Source organism: Cryptomeria japonica, chromosome 5 (genome assembly GCF_030272615.1).
Source record: "Cryptomeria japonica chromosome 5, Sugi_1.0, whole genome shotgun sequence".
Lineage (NCBI taxonomy): Eukaryota > Viridiplantae > Streptophyta > Pinopsida > Cupressales > Cupressaceae > Cryptomeria > Cryptomeria japonica.
Window position 1 is genome coordinate 255,027,665 of NC_081409.1, and position 16,659 is coordinate 255,044,323.

At 33.1% G+C, this 16,659-nt stretch overlaps 1 protein-coding gene across 1 annotated transcript in view; it reads left to right on the forward strand.

Moving 5' to 3' along the window:
- LOC131058583 (protein ABIL1) overlaps positions 1-2,882 on the forward strand; it is a 79,850-nt gene extending 76,968 nt beyond the window's left edge. The window contains exon 9 of the mRNA XM_057992322.2: positions 2,504-2,882. Within this exon, the coding sequence (XP_057848305.2) occupies positions 2,504-2,662 (159 nt within the window). The 3' untranslated portion in view covers positions 2,663-2,882. The remainder of the gene's footprint in view (positions 1-2,503) is intronic.
- Positions 2,883-16,659: the final 13,777 nt, after the last annotated feature.

A 16,659-nucleotide genomic window follows, 5' to 3' on the forward strand; every position in this document is an offset into this window, starting at 1 on the left:
CTTTTGGGCAAGGCACGTTTTTATCCTCACACAAGAAAACTCTTTCATAGTAAATGCAAGATGGGTTCTTGATTCCTTTGTGCACTCTCACAGGGCCAGGATCAGGAGGGTTCAAAGCCTTCTTGAGCTTTACTGTAAGTGGCCAATTGTTTTGAGTCTTGACTACATCCTTGACGTCCTACTTCAATACCTTTCAGACTGACTGAAACCACACATTCATCTTATCAGTTACCATGACATCACAACCAGATTTGGTTGTAAGCCAGTCACAATCATTTTGTTTATTTTGATAATGAAAAACATGTTCTAGGATGCTCTTACGTGACATAAGCACGTATAATTTATATTATTTTGTAAATAGGGTTATATTCAACTTAGAAATTCTTAAATAGGGTTATATTCTCATGGTACTCTTTATCAGATGTTTTCTCTTGTAAACGATTAACAATATATAAAAAAATTTTTATCTACAAACTTACAGCATTTTTTATTTCTTTTAATCTTCCTGTTAATCTCATCATTCGTAAGGCTTGTGGACATTTCCCATCATCTTTTGAGAGCAAGAATAATCATAGAACATTTTACAGAGTAGTTGGATATGCCACCACCCCTCCCCAGCCGCACATATCCCCATACTGGATACAGATACGGGTACAATATAGAAAGGATACATGTCCGATACCATACCCACATGTGCCAAATAATCCTTGATTTTCCAGCCATGCCAAACACTGATTTGATTTTTTAAAAATCTAACATGAATCTTCCTAAAGTTAGTTTTAAAAAAACTGGAATCATGCAATTTTCTAAAGAATTGGTATAAACAAAACCTACACCAAATGAGGAAGACAAATTAAATGTTTTTCTACTTCAGCAACCCATTGTTTTGGGTTTTCTTCCAACACTCTACTACTATTTTTTTTGGTGTTTTAATTTTAACAAATTAAAAAATTATAAAGATTACTAAAAATGAATTGTTTATAATTTAATATTTATATTATGTTGTTTAAGTGTCAGAATTTATATACAAATAAAATTTATTAATATATATTTAATTGTTTATTCTTTACTTAATCATAAATATTAAAGTATATAAATTGAAATATTATTTTAATTTATATTTACTTTATTTTATTATAGTTTTTAATCTTTAATTAAGACTTGAAAAACTAAATGTGAAAGTGAAATTTTATTTTTTAAGTTAGATTATTATTGTGATCTTTATATTTAAATTTTAACTATTTAATTTATTCACATATATCTTTTTTTAATTTATATTTGAAATTTACTTTATTTTATTTTAATTTTGATATAAACTAAGTTACCAGATTCTTCTACAAAATCCTTGGGTCCCGGTTCGATTCTCTCCAAATTCTGGTTCGCACAAAATTCTATGAAAATTCTTCCAGGGTTCGTATTTTGCCCTGTGGATTCGCTGAGAAGGAGCGAGGGCAAATTTTGCAGAATTTGGGTGATTTGACACATTTTTAAATTTTTTTAAAAGTTTTCTTTTTGCCTATTTTGGTCAACTCGACCCTCGAACCCTCAAATAGGCTGAGATTGCTAGTGATCATGAGGCTGCTCCTGAGGCTGAGATTGCTAGTACCATTGCCAATGGCACTGTTTGTGCTTCTAATTCGCCACAGGAGGAGGATGATGATATGTTTGATGACTTTTGAAGATATTTGATCAGTGATGGCTGATTGTTAATGTTGACATTATTATTTTTGAATTTAAACATTGATATGGTGGTGTATTTTGGCAATTTGCTATGTTATTTGCCATTTGGACTAAAACATTAATATATATGGTGGTGTATTTTGCTATGTTACTTTACTATTAGTCTATTAGCATAGTTGACACTTGACAGTGATGTATTATGAATTTATTTGCTGCTGCATGTATGTATATATTTTTTATTTTTATAAGTTTTTGTATGGACAAACCCAAACCCACCCCCCAAAAAAAAATTAAACAAATTTGCAAACCAGAATCTCAAACCAGAATCAGAATCCAAATCTGAACCGGGACCGGCAACTTAGGATGTAAATGACATCATTTTTAATTTATTTATAGGTCATATTTGTAAATTGTAATTTGTTAAATCAACTTATAATTATTTATGTAGCAATTATTTGTTTATATTGCTTTTAAAGTAATAAAATTCTCCTCCAATAACATAGAAAATTGTATTAAATATGTGTGTGTGTTTTTATGAATATCATATTCAACTGTATCCATATGGGGGGTCTTAAAAAATGGCTGTATCCATATCCGATGCTGTATCTGTATCTGTATCCATGTCTGTGTCCATGAAAGTTTGATACTTTACATTGGAGATAAAATTGTCAAAAAACTGAGAACCCATAATTGCACTGGTTGTTTGAAACAAGGAATTTTGAAAGGAAGAAAATGAAATGGGTGTTTTTACATTGTTAGCACAAGTTGCATTGTTCCTGGTTTCAGAAATAATTCTTTTTATCCTTGTTCTGGTTTGGTGCAGGTATCTGAAGAACAGTCCAAAGCAGTATCAAATTCTGTGTCTTTTAATGATAACCGCCGAGCCCTTATTCGTCAACCTGCAAGTCGAAGCAAGAGTATGCTCTCAGCTCTGTTTCACAGGAACAAGTCACTGAAGCCAAAATCAAGTTGTATTCCATAAGTATCCTATATACCCCTAACAGTTTTCATCTCTTTTATATGAACCCAATATGTGTTGTACAGATCAGCTTCTAAATCATCTAATAAAATTTCATGTCAATCTCTGTTTTTAAGTTGAGATATTTCCTATTTCTGGATGAAATATATTCGAACAGCAAGGTGTTATGCTATTTCAAATGTAAAGTTAGTAGATTAACGTTTTCATAGGCAATTCTTTCTTACAGTCTTTCCCTAGAGAATGGGCAGTGCTCTAATTGTGCTTTTGAAAAAAAAATTACTCAATTTCATGCTCTACCCATTCATAACCTTCTTTGGACTTTTGGAGGATCTTGTGCTTTTCATGAGAAAAGAAGATTATTCTCGTCAAGCACATTTATGATCCTGCATTTTTGAACTTCAGTTTGGTGAATATTATGCGAAGATTCAGTTAAGGCCCTTTTTTCTTGATAAAATATTATATATATAGATGCGTAAAGTCATTTTTATGAAAACAAAATCTCAGTGGTACCTGTTATGTTGAAACATTGGTAACACTTGGAAGAAAAGATCATGGTATTAGGTAGCAAATGGGGTAAAAACTAGAGTTTAGAACACCTCTGAACTGTCATAATCAGAATATCATGACCCTTAGACCAAAGGCATTCACTAAAGTGTCCCAAATAACTATTGTGGGGAAAATGTAAATTTATTTCTAACGGCTTGAAATAAATCTACATGTTCCTGTACACTAATTATCTGTGGGATAATGTAGATTTATTCCAAACAGCTTGAAGTAAATCTACATGTTCTTGTACACTAATACCTGTGGCACTTAAAATGCATTCACATGTAAGAGAAGTCAAGGACAAGTACGGACAAAGCAAAAACATTTGCAGTCAACCTTAAATACAAAGAAAGATACATTATCTTAATCTCCACAAATTATCAAGGCAGGGTGTGTTGGGAATTAAAGTGCAACAAGACACTATTAAAAAAGATTTAAAACTAAAACAAACAAAAAATTTCAGCTAATGGGATGGATCCAAAAATCCGTAGATAAGGATAATGATTTTTAAATTTGCTACTGTGACCATCTAGTGTATAGAAGGAATAAGTGCTACAGTGACTGATAGTTGTGAAACTAGCTGGAAACTAAAAGACCATTTCTTGTTTGAATGATGTTATTAGATACGACTTCTTAAACTAGTGTTTGTAAAATGTATCTGTTATAATCTCTTGTGAAAAAATTACCAAATCGTATGAAATCACATGGGTACATCAAAAAGAAATGAATTTATGTACATATTATGGACAAATTTACAAATTTACTATCGCTTGTACTAAAAACATTATTTTGTAATTATCTTAAAAAAAACTCTTGTAAATATTCAAACCTATCCACACCCCACCCATCACCATGCACGTTACCTCCTCTTGCAATGCCCAAATCTAGGTTACAAAGCATCATGAAAAGATCTTGAAGTCCAAAATTTCTAGGAAAAATTTAACTCACAAGCCTCTATACTATATGATGTATTGGCCTATCTGTTTCCAATGGGTTTCATGACGCTTACATTTAAATTGTAGAATAGAAAGGGTGACTCAGTGATCCACAATACATCATGCAATGACACATGTTTGAAATTTTTATATATAATGATAGATTACTTGTTAAATTTGTTCCACATATGTTAAATGCACTAGAAAGGTTCTTCTCATTTACACGCTTCAATCCATTCTTTGCCCAACACTTTCAATTAAACATTGACTAAATGATTTTTTATTTTATTGAGTCTAATGTAAGCAAGGAAATAACGAAAGACTAAATGATTGTGTTATATAAATTGCAATCCTAGTTATAAAAATGCATATCAATTGTTGGATGATGAGATCGGAAGATTGTTCATCAATATTTTTTTAATATTTGATATTGTCTACATAAAAGAGATTTGCAATATAAGGAGCTAAAGCTCCATCAGTATCAGATGATCAAGTTATCAACAACTACTAAACCTTATCATATCATATTACATAACATTATATATCAAAACCAGAACTCAGGTCGACTATTCCCAACAGCCCTTAAGAATGTTGCTTGTCTCACAATAGTCACAATCATAGCTACCAATTGGCGGGAAAATTTCATCTTCTAGATCAATATCTTTCACAGTAGGCTCATACTTGACTCTTTGGGTGGCTGGTTCCATCTCTTCAGGTTCAACAGGTTTAGTAATGTTATATTTTTCCATGTAGCCTTTCAAAATTTCCAACTCTTGTTCAGATTATTTCTTCCTTGAGGGAAGAAATGAGCATTCTTTATTTCTGATTTGTAGACGATTGTTAATCCCTCTTTATAGATCATGAAACAATCTCTTGGAATCTCCATTTTAGTAGAACCCTGAATAACAATGAATAATTAGGTGAGTTCACAACAAAACTGAGTAAGGTTCCATCTTTTACCTTGGAAAACCTCTTTGTTCCTCTTTTTCCAGATGAACCACAAAATTTCATCTGTAAAAATCACCCAAAAAGACTTCAGCATTAAAACCATTCACATATCCAGCTAATATCTAAACCATGAAAAGCCATCTTTTTTGTCATAACTTAAAACACTTATCAAGGAATATAGACCAGATAGAAAAAGCAATTTTACATTCAAAAAGCAAATGTTCAAGAGTCTTAGATTGACCACACAACCAGCAAAAATTAACAGAAATACCCAAAGATTGAAGTTCAGCATTGACAAGAAGTTTTTTCCAAGTAAACAACCATGTTAAGCAAGGCTTTTTTGGTTCAACGGACTTAGACCAGATAAAATAGAAACATGTTGTCCATTTTGAGTTAGGCCAATCAACATTCCAAACATAATTAAGCCAAACAATAATCTCCCTTGACTTGGACAACATAAGACAAAGTTTCTTAATTGAAACTTGATCAAACTTAGAACCATCTTTCTAGCAAGCCTCAGAAAGCAGAGCTGAAATATCTTTTACCATTAACGGGAAACCAAACTTGTTCTAGCTGTTTTCAACATTAAATAAGTCCTTTAAGTCTCAAGAATGTTATATTCTCTTGCTTAAGGGTTTTCCAAGATTTCAAATAGCCATTATCAATGATATATGTGAAACCTGCAATACCTTTCTTGTCCCAAATCTTAGCAGAGCAGCCCTAAGTGAGGGCAAGAGGTTTAGCTTCGTCCCTAGATTCCATAGTAGAGCAACCCTAAGTAAGGGCAAGAGGTTGACCATTGTTCCCCAGATTCCATCAGATTAAACTAGAGTTGAAGCAATATTTAGAGGAGAGGTCTCTATGATTCCATATTAAAGGCTTTACTTCTTCCCAAGACTTCTAAATATTGTTAAAGACTACTAAGCCAAATACTTTTACCTCAAAGTCACCTAAAAGATAATCTAAGAAACGTAGGTGCCTCCAAGATTTGCCTGCCTTGGCTTAGAGAGAGCTAGTTTGTTTCTAATTAGAACTTTCCATGGTTCCAAGCCTTCAGAAGCCTTAATGATCCACTTAGTTGCTAACACAATACCTTAAACCCTAAGATATTTTGACCCTAGACAACCTCCCAAGTCCTTTGACAAACAATATCAAGACCGATTTATTGCATGCCTCTTTTTGTTCCCTTTTCCATCAGACCAAAGGAAGTTCATTAATTTTTTTTGCAATTTCAAAAAATGACATCTTGAACAATCTGCGCTTTGCTAGCAATTTTATTTTCTATTTTCTTGTATAACTATAGCGAAAGGAATTCCAAGATATTTCACAATTTATCAGACCAAAGCCATTGCCAATCTTTATCCCTAATCCATCAAGGAGGAGAGTGATCCCAACTCAGAATGGAGGACTTGCTAAATGAGATTTTAGCCCTAAGGCAGTACAAAAGACAGTCAATATGTTCAAAACACAGGAGAAGTTACTTATCAAGTTCCACAAACAAGTAGCGACATTTGCAAACTGAGCATTTAGCAACATTTCACCATTTGGATAGGAAGATACTTACTTGAAGGGGAAATCAAGGTAGTTCTTAACACAATACAAAGCATCAACAACCAAAACAAAGAGAGCTAGGGCAATTGGGCACCCTTGCCTTATCAATCTCTTGAGGTGGATAGGGTATGTAAGGACACCATTAATATCAACTTTAGTGGAAGAGTCTTGGAATAAAACATTGATCCATTCAATTAAGTTATATGCTTTTCAAAGTCCAAAAGAATCATAGAAACATTATGTTTGACCTCACTCAATGCATACTTTCTTCGCTAATAATTAGGTTTTCCAATATATATCGACCATCAACAAATCCAGTTTGTACATAACCTTGCCAATTATATTAGTTAATCTTCTAGCCAAAATTTTGTGAGACATGTTGAGTAAGGTTATAGGTCTCCAATTCTTGATTTGGGTCTTATCCCAGCTTTAGGGATGAGTTTAATTACCCCTTTGTTTATTTCTTCCCCCAAGGAGCCAGTTTGAAAAGCTTTAGAGTAAACCTTTAGCAATTAAATTCCAATCCATTCAATGTTAGCCTTATAGAATTCAATAGGTAGATCATCACAACCTAGGGACTTGCCATTTTTGAAGAAATCTAACTGTGGAAATAATTTCTTCAATTACAATATCTTTGTGTAGGGTATTAGGATCTTCTAGAGAGATTTTCCTGGGAATGATTTTCTAACAAAATTCTAGCTTCCCTAGCCTTGTTGGAGTCTTCAAAGGAGAACAAAGTTTGATAGAAGAGAAGGCCTTTTTTTATAAATCGACTGTGAGGAGGTACTATTAAATTCCTCTAGGCCAGTCCTCTCTCTATTCTACTTCTATTTTATAAGGTTAAAGAAATACATAGAGACCTTTATCCCCTCCTTTTCGCCAATTCAATTTAGCTCTATCTTTTCCCTCTGATGTTTATAATTTTGAATCTTCCTTAATAGAGATTTAGTTCTAATCAACTTAGTTTGTGTTTCCCAATCCTCAAAATTGATTTGTAATTGGTTTGTTAGCCCTAGCAGTTTGCAATGCAAGAAAGTTCCAGGTTTTTCTTGTTAAGGGCTTTTTCCTTCCCCACCACATTAAAAAATCTAGACCAAAAAGAGATAAGCTACCGCCATCTCTAGATAGCAAAAGGGTTACGCTTAAGCATCTTGGCAATATTGGTGGCAGTTTTGATACCATCCAAACATGTTGGATCATTCAACAAGGAGGTATTCAATTTGAAGTGAGCATGAGACCTTTTACTACTATTCCACTAACCCAAACTAGCTTTAATAGGTGAATGATTTGACATAACTGCAAGGTAAATGAAAACCAATTTATCCTTCTCACTCTTAAGGAAGGAAAAGGAGTTCATATTGGCATAAAATCTATCTAACCTTGAGTAAATGCTTTTTACCCTTAGATTGGTTATTACAAAAGTGTACCAAATACCATTGAAGTGAGTTTTATTTTTCTCAAGAGAAATAACTATAGAATGTTCTTCATTTTGGACCAAAAGAACAATTCATTACCTTTCGATATGTGGTCCTTACCAACATTTTTATCTTCTTAAAATTCATAATGTTAAAATCTCCAATAATCACCCAAGGAACCCTAAGAAGATTAGAATCCATCGATAGCCCAAGATCACCTTTTTATATAATCATTAGAGGCATATATTGATGCTAATGCAAATTGTTTATTATTGAATTCCAAGACAATCCAAACCAATCTATTGCATGAGGATATACTTCATTCCATTTGGGACTAATAAGAATGGCAACCACACCCTAACCCTTCTCATGATGGCTACATAAAGCTTTTGCATTCTTCCAGTCAAAGCATTTGGGGATCTTTTCCTCTTTCCCCTAATCTTCTTTATCTTTTTTGAGCTTTTTTTCACTACTGTTCTCAGAACTATGAGATCTATCCATCATTTTCCTTTTTTTCTTTGCCTCCGCATTTAAGCATCCCTTCATTCCAATTTTGGCCAGTTCAAGACCAGACCGAAAGGATATAGGGTTAAATCTATCTAAGATAATATTGTCGTTGTCATCAATGGTCTTGAAGCTACTATTAGGAGCCTTAACAAAAGATGGGAGGACTTGGTGAAAGAAGATTTTATTTAATAATTTCATCCCTGGCCTTAATAGAATCTAGTGCCAATTGTTGTGCATTTTTTGGAACAGAGAACACAATAGCCATCCTATAGTTTGATGGACCTTTAAAAAGTCAATTCTATTGTGTCTCACTATTTTAATAAAAAGTTATTTTTTGCTAAAGTTTGTTGGACCTTAAAAAAGTCAATGTTCCTCCTACCTTCCTACAATTTGTTGTCATTCCTAATCCTTGAAGACAAAGTATTTATTAGCCTAATTCCTTTATCTATTAGGCTTTTAGACTTCCTCATCCATTCATCCTTTGGTACCCATTCGTTTGAATCCTCAATTCCCTAGTGCTTTATTCATTAGCTTTTTGAACTTCATCCCTTCATCCATGTTGAATTTGTCATCCCAGTCATGGTTTCCTCAAAAATCCCGACTCCCCGACATTTCCCTTGGTCCATTCCAAATTTCTTCCAAGTATTTTAGACTTTTGGCCTCTCTCTTTTTGACAAGCCTTTCCATCTATCCCCAAAAGTATAAGACTCTGCCTTTCCTTACTTGATGTCATTTATCAAGCAATCACATCCATGCTGACATAACCACCCCCATCAAAGTTCCAGAGTGTCTCAAACCCCTTTCCGTGGTATATAGTTCAAAGGTGGCCTAATGGCCTAGGATGTTTGATAACTAAGTGTTGTTAGAATGTCAGAGGTGAATGTGCGACATACTTGGCTCAATAGGCATGCTATCAAAAGGGTCTCTAATGGCCCAATGGCTCAAGCAAGCAAGAGTGTAAATATTTTTCTCAAGGCATTACAAGTTTTAATGCTTCTCTCCTAGGTCTAATGGCATGAAGGCAAGTGATGCCCCAATCCTCTATCAATAGAAACATGGTCGCTCCAAAAGGCACATTTTATTCCATCTACCACTTTACAACACCATTAATGCTTCGCAACACCCGAAATTACTATATTTCAATTTGACATTGATAATGAAAGGCTTTAAATGTATTTTGACATAGATCCAAGAAAATAAAAGGTACCCATACTTCAACTAATGTTGCAAACATTCCTTCTCTAAGAAACCTTTCCTCAAGTCACAATTTCAACTACTGACAGACCATTAATAAAAGAATGTTTCTTCATGTCTCAACCAATCAAATTGTGGCACACATGTTTGCATTTCATTGGATGATGTGGCAACAATGGTTTCTCTCTAGCCTACCACATTTTCTTCGATGGCACCTCTTCCAAAATTAAAAGCCAGTCAGACTATTTTTGGCTCCTACTTAGTTTTCTTACCAAATATTTGCATGCTTTACAACTATTTAATTGTAAGTAGGATCAATTCCTCTGAATCACTAAATTACCTTATTTTCGCCTCTTTTCAATTCCTCTTTGTCATGTAATTTTATCTTACCTCCTTACATGAATGATTTTACTTTCTATACATGTATGATGTGTATAAATGGTTTTCAAGATCAGTTTTGGATTACATCCCTCCCAGTATCTGCCAAATCCTTTACCTCCATACCTACCCATAGTAGTAGTTAAAATGTGAGTTTAGGTGATTTTATTGGTCCTCTATGTTGTAATAGGCAAAAGGAAACTCATTTAAATCTTGGTGCATCACCTTATTTTCTTTTTCTACATTCCTTCTATCCCTTTTCCCTAGTAGGTTAGTAGAATAGGATTAGTTTTTAGATTTGTAGAGTAGGAAAAATGAACTTTTGCAAAAGGATAATAATCCTTCAAGAGCTCAATCTCCAACTTTACACTCAAATAAATCAAAGGCTATACCACCTTGTATTTTATCATTTTTCAATACAAAATTAGAATTTAACAAGGAAGTTTTATGAGTTTTATAATTAATGTGAATGTACAACAATATTGACATGATTAAAATGAACAAAAGCTTTTTAGGAACCTGAACTTGAACCTAAACTACAACGCAACATGTTATCATCCCATATGGATAGAAAGCAAGACTATCACATAAAGTGATGATTTAAAACCTTGCATAAAATGTTGAGGAATAACAATGCCAAAATGTGACAAAATGAAATATACCAAAATAAACAAATTAAATACACAATGGAAGAAAAAGGGAGAAGAAATCACACAACAAATGAAATGTCTATGGAAGCTTCATAAAAAGGACTTCTTTAAGAACATGTATGCATGAGATAAAGACAAGGTTGAGGTCAATTTTTAGGGTCTTGCCTTAGTCAAACCCCTATTTTGGTGACTCCACTTCCACAGATGGCCAAGACAAATAGATATAGAAATGACATGAAAAGACAATAGGAAATTATATATGCTTCTACCAAAAGACAATACAATAAATAATGAAGATTGCTTCAAAGACAACAATTTACGAATCTCTCACAGTAAAGGAAGATAATTTCCTATTATTTCTCTACATCAAACCATGAGAGAGTGAGATGTGCTTGAAGAAGCAAGGTTGTTTTAAGTGTAGTATTGAAAGCTTCAAGACAACACTACTAAATAAGCATGCATTCAAGAAGAATAGAATTACCGGAGAATGCAAGATAGAGCTTCTTGTTTCCAAAATAGAAGTTGAAATACCAACTTAGAAGGTCTAGATTCGTCTATGGTGTCTGGCCTGGTTGACAGGGGCATTATGTTGGTGAAATGCAGGAAGCATAGTGCAACGGTTAGATGAGTCACACATTTTTGTGGGACAATGAATGTCTATGTGTAACTTAAATTCATCCAAGAGGAATTGGACCCAAAGGTCATGGATTGGTCCCAATTTGCTAGAAAGAAGTATATTTAAATAAATTATTGTTTAATTGTAAATTGTCTTTTGTTGAGCTAAGGAAGGTTTATGTGATGTGAAATTCCAACATTGCATTTTGCCCCCACTTTAGCAAGCATGTATAATCTGACAGATATGTGAGCTAAAGTACTAGTATAAGTTTGAATTTTTTTCCCAAGATGTGAAGAGCCTCTAGAAGAAGATATGACACCATTACTATCAAGACAAGAGGATGAGAAAGAGCCCAGGCTATATTGCATCAAGGTCTACTAATAGGCACACAATACAATACATAGATTACAAAGGAAGTGTAAATCATTAAGAGAATTTTCTCCTATAGTGTTGATTGCAAATTTCCAATAACTACTCTTTGGATATTTGAACTAGGCAACACATACAATATTTGAGAAAAATAGAGGTTGATATCTAAAGATAAAATCAATCTTCTTGATGAGGTCTTTGCTTACAATGGACCAAGTCAATGAAGGTAACTTGTGATCCAATGTTCACCTAGAAGTTCTAAAGAAAGTGATTTACTAATCTATCAAATAAAGTAAAACAAGTCCAATGTGATGTCCTTAATTGACGAAGGGAAAAGTTTAGCTAACAAAGCATCTTGAAATAGGAAATCATTGCAAATAGCAATGATGGCTGAGAAGTGTATGTGGATCTCCTTTTCCACTAAACTTATCAATTTTGAGCATCTATTTTCCATTGAGAGAATTGGTGTTGATCTTAGTAATGTAGACATTTGACAAAGCATACAAGAACCTAGCAAATGCAAACTTTTGACAACAATAATTTTTGGCAATCCCAACCTCTTGGTTTTATATCGTGTTGATTATTCATGTGAGAGAACAAACAAGAACATCCCTTAAAGGTGAGTATTCTACCCTCTTGGAATTAATTGTGTCTTCATACATATAGAAAAATATAATAGATACCCTCGTTATGTCTAAAATCCTAGTCAAGAGCCCCTATATTAACAACCTCTCCCAATTAAACAAAAGAGCATTTCATGCTCTTCCTATGGCTATCCCAAGAAACCATGTCTTTGACAACTTTAATGGAGCTAGTCCTCTTATCTTGCAATGACATCATGACATACCAATAGCTACTTTAAAAAGAATTCCATATTTTATTGGTGAAAATACTACCACCCCTACATAGCACATTCATAATGTTGTCGATATCATAGAGGACAATATAGCCGTTAGGCTTCTTGCTTGCTATTTAAAGGGGAAAGCACTTCAATGGTACAAGGGACTACAACCCAATTCCATTAAGAGCCAAGATGAGCTTAATGAAAATTTTTGCTAGCAATTTGATGATGAAAATGACCACATATTCCTTATTGAGCAATTGTCCGCCATTAAAATAGCCCCTTGTGAGTTCGTCAAGGATTTCAACTACAAATTCTAGAAGACTTGGGATAGAATCCCAACCTTAGTGAAGCCTTCTTCCAATCATTATTTCTTATATCACCTAAGGTGTCTAAATTGCGATTGGTTTTTATGATTTAATCTATGAGAGGATCAACCTTATTAAATGCCTATAACATTTTTATAAGAGAAAAGAATTATTTAATTCAAGCAAGAAAGATAGCTCCTAGGCCTCCCATGCCTCTATTCCTAGAAATTTCACATACTCAATCCATCTTGGTGCCTATTCCTATGGTATTTAGTGAACCAATCACATCTACTCCTAATAAGCTACATGAAATAAAAAATATACTATAGAGTTTTGGCAATGATCTAGTGGTTTTGAAGAGATAGCAAGCATAAAACCAGGTGACATATCAAACATACAATCAGGCCTATAAACCCAATAGGCAACCTTATTAGGGGAATTTCCAAGGGTAGAACCGTTTAAGCTATGTAAGGCTCTTGAACACCATTAATCCAGCTATTGCAAGCACGTAAGAGACTATCATTCCAACACAAAATAATTTGATTCAAAAACATGAATGATGTTATTCATGTAATTTAATCCATAACTGCAATTCATGTTAGAATGGGACCTTCAGTTACTTTCTAATGGTTCAGGGCACAACACTCTTAGAACAATAAGTGGTATCAAATCAAGGAGGAGTGCTAATGTGGGAGCAAGTGTAGGGTGAGTCAATTTTTATGAATTGGGATAAGGATGTCTTATGTGATGGAAATTAGTAGACATTTCTATTATTTGACGAGAACAATAAAGATTGCCAACCTGGTAATGCAAAATCTCTTCCTATTATACATTGTATCAATATAAACTAAGAGTATGTATGCCAACAAAAGATTCTAATGAATTGGCCCATACAACTAATATTTGAATGTCATGTCCCCTCGATCATTATACATAGCATAAATGAATTATTATTTATTAATTAATATAATATTTATATTTAATTTTAATAAATATTTATTTATCAATAATAATTTTCTTGAAATAATTAAATTAATATTATATTCCATAAATTACAAACAAGTATTACAAATCGGTCATGCCCCGTATCAATTGACATGATGGTGTTTTGATAGTTGATTATTTATTAAGTATATTTGATATAATAGTTCATTAGTTATTTATTTAATTTAATATATCTAAATAATAATAATAATAATCACTGATTGGTTAAGTCAATCAGTAATCAATGATTGGTTAAGACAACAATTATTATAAGTGACTATTAAAAAAGCAAAGAAGAGCAATGATTAATATTAAGGAAACAACGAGAGTCCATTACTAATAGCAATTAAGACACTTGGACAGTGATTGCAATGGACTAAGTCATCACAGTAATTAAGGCTCTCATAATTGCAGCGATTAATAAACTAATGATTTAGTGAAAGGGTGCAATCAACAAAAGAGTTACATTTGAAGAGTGAGTAGACAAATTGAGGAAATTCGAACATGATGGAGGGGAGCATTGTATTGGAAACTTATTAACTTCTATTCGAATATTTGGAGCACCTACCTATTTGGTTCTTATTGGTTTCAAGCACATCAACCACATATCTGATATAAAAAGCATGATAATGTTCTTATGCAGAACTTAATGATAATAATATAATTATAGAGAATAATATATGAGGGTGCCACCCCATTTAAATCGTATTAAAAAAATGTCACAATATAGTGGATTAGTTAAAAAAATAATAGATAATAATTGTATCGGTTTGAAGATTAATGAATTATTGGTCGTAGAATACTATTTGACGAATATTTTTTAATATTTATTATTCTCCTTTGCCATACCTTTACTCTTTTTATTTTCTCTATCCCGAAATAGAAGGATATTGCGGGAGGATGAAAGCATCTTATTGGGTTTAGATTCATGAGAAAACGATGCAAAATTTTGACTAAGGCGAATATACGGAAAGAGAGGGATTCGAACCCTTGGTAAACAAAAGCCTACATAGCAGTTCCAATGCTACGCCTTGAACCACTCAGACATCTTTCCTATACGATCTCTTCATTTGTATATTGTATAATACTATCTGAAAATTAATTACACACACAAAAAAAAATAGTAATTTGAATGAACATATAAAACTGAGATTATAAATCAGATTAAATTACCAATTCAATATCAGGGAGAAAATTATGTTATCACTGATTGGATTCACGTTAAGTTAGACTTGTCTCATAATCAACTTAGTTAAGTTATAAGTATATTGAAATAGCTTAATTATGGTTAAAACAAGTCTAAACCTAGTAGGGGACATTACATTGAAGCATACACTAGGGCACGATGAAAGCTATCATAAGGCCAAAATGACTCTTTTTTATTGGTATGTGGTAACTAATCGTGTTGTTGGGCTTAAATTTTGGTTACTTTGTCAATTGTATTCCCCCACCCCCCCCCCAAAAAAAAAAAAAAAAATATATCAATTAACGGGGGAGTGTGAGAGGGGTAGGGGAAGGCAGCTATTATTTTAGCATGTAAACCAACCTTTGTAAACCGGCAAAAAGGGCTTGATAAATAAGTGGTTGTGTAATGTGAAAGATCATCAGATTGTAACTTGCTCTTCCCTAGATAATAAAATAAAGTGGATGATTGTTTCACGATGAATGTAGCTCACATTGGATAAACCGCATGAATTTTTTGTATTATTATGAATTGTTATTTTTTTGCCTCTTTTATTCTAGATTATATTCAATATTGTTAAGATGCTTTGGTATGCCTAAACCCTAACACTACCATGCATAAAAGTAGGAAAGAGCTTGATGAAGCCCTTTTTGGGATGAAGTAGAGGACTTTTGTTCATATTTTGACATTAAAAAAAGCACCTCATAAATTATAAAACCATGAGGAGGAAGTGGCCATCTGTTTAGATGATTCAAAATAATCATACCATTCCGACTAGCAAGATGACAAGAAGAAAATCACAAGCATGAGATTAACACTAGTTTTTTGCACTTTTTTTCATGAGTATGTCCTACTAAGCACCTAGCCCAATTGGAGATCAACAAGTCATACGCTGTTCTTAATTCTAACCATGAGGTTGAGCAACAATAAGAGTAGAATTAACTTGCCTATCTTTTTCAAGGATGTTGCATTAACAATCATTACAAGTGGGTAGGTGAGTACGTTTTCATCCTTAGAGAAGCATTTCAGTAGTAGATTAATCACCTATCCTCTCTCCATCTTTGGTTTGTTGTGTGAAGCAAAAGAAACATCTTGAGATAAGAAAAGGCATCTATTTCAACAAGCAAATTGATGGATATATTTGAGCTTTTTTTAGTTTAGGTTATTTTAATTTTGTTTTATCTTTTCTCTTCTTCCAAGTGTAATATGTATATTGTTGTTTTCTATTTTGTTAATATGAGGTATTTTGTAGTTTGTTGTGAGGCACTCTCCATTTGTTTGTTATATCCTTGTGACTCAAGAGGGCTATTATTTTGGCATGTAAACTGACCTTTGTAAATTGTCAAAAAGGGTTTGATAAATAAGTGGTTGTGTAATGTGAAAGATCAATAAATTGTAATATGCTCTTTGTTGGATAATAAAAGAAAGTGGATTGTTGTTTCTCTATGGATGTAGCCCACATTGGGTGATCCATGTTAAATTTGTGTGTTATTGTGAATTGTTATTTTTTTGCCTCTTTTATTCTGCATTATATTTAATATTGTTTATTTGCTTCGGTCTTCCTAAACCCTACCA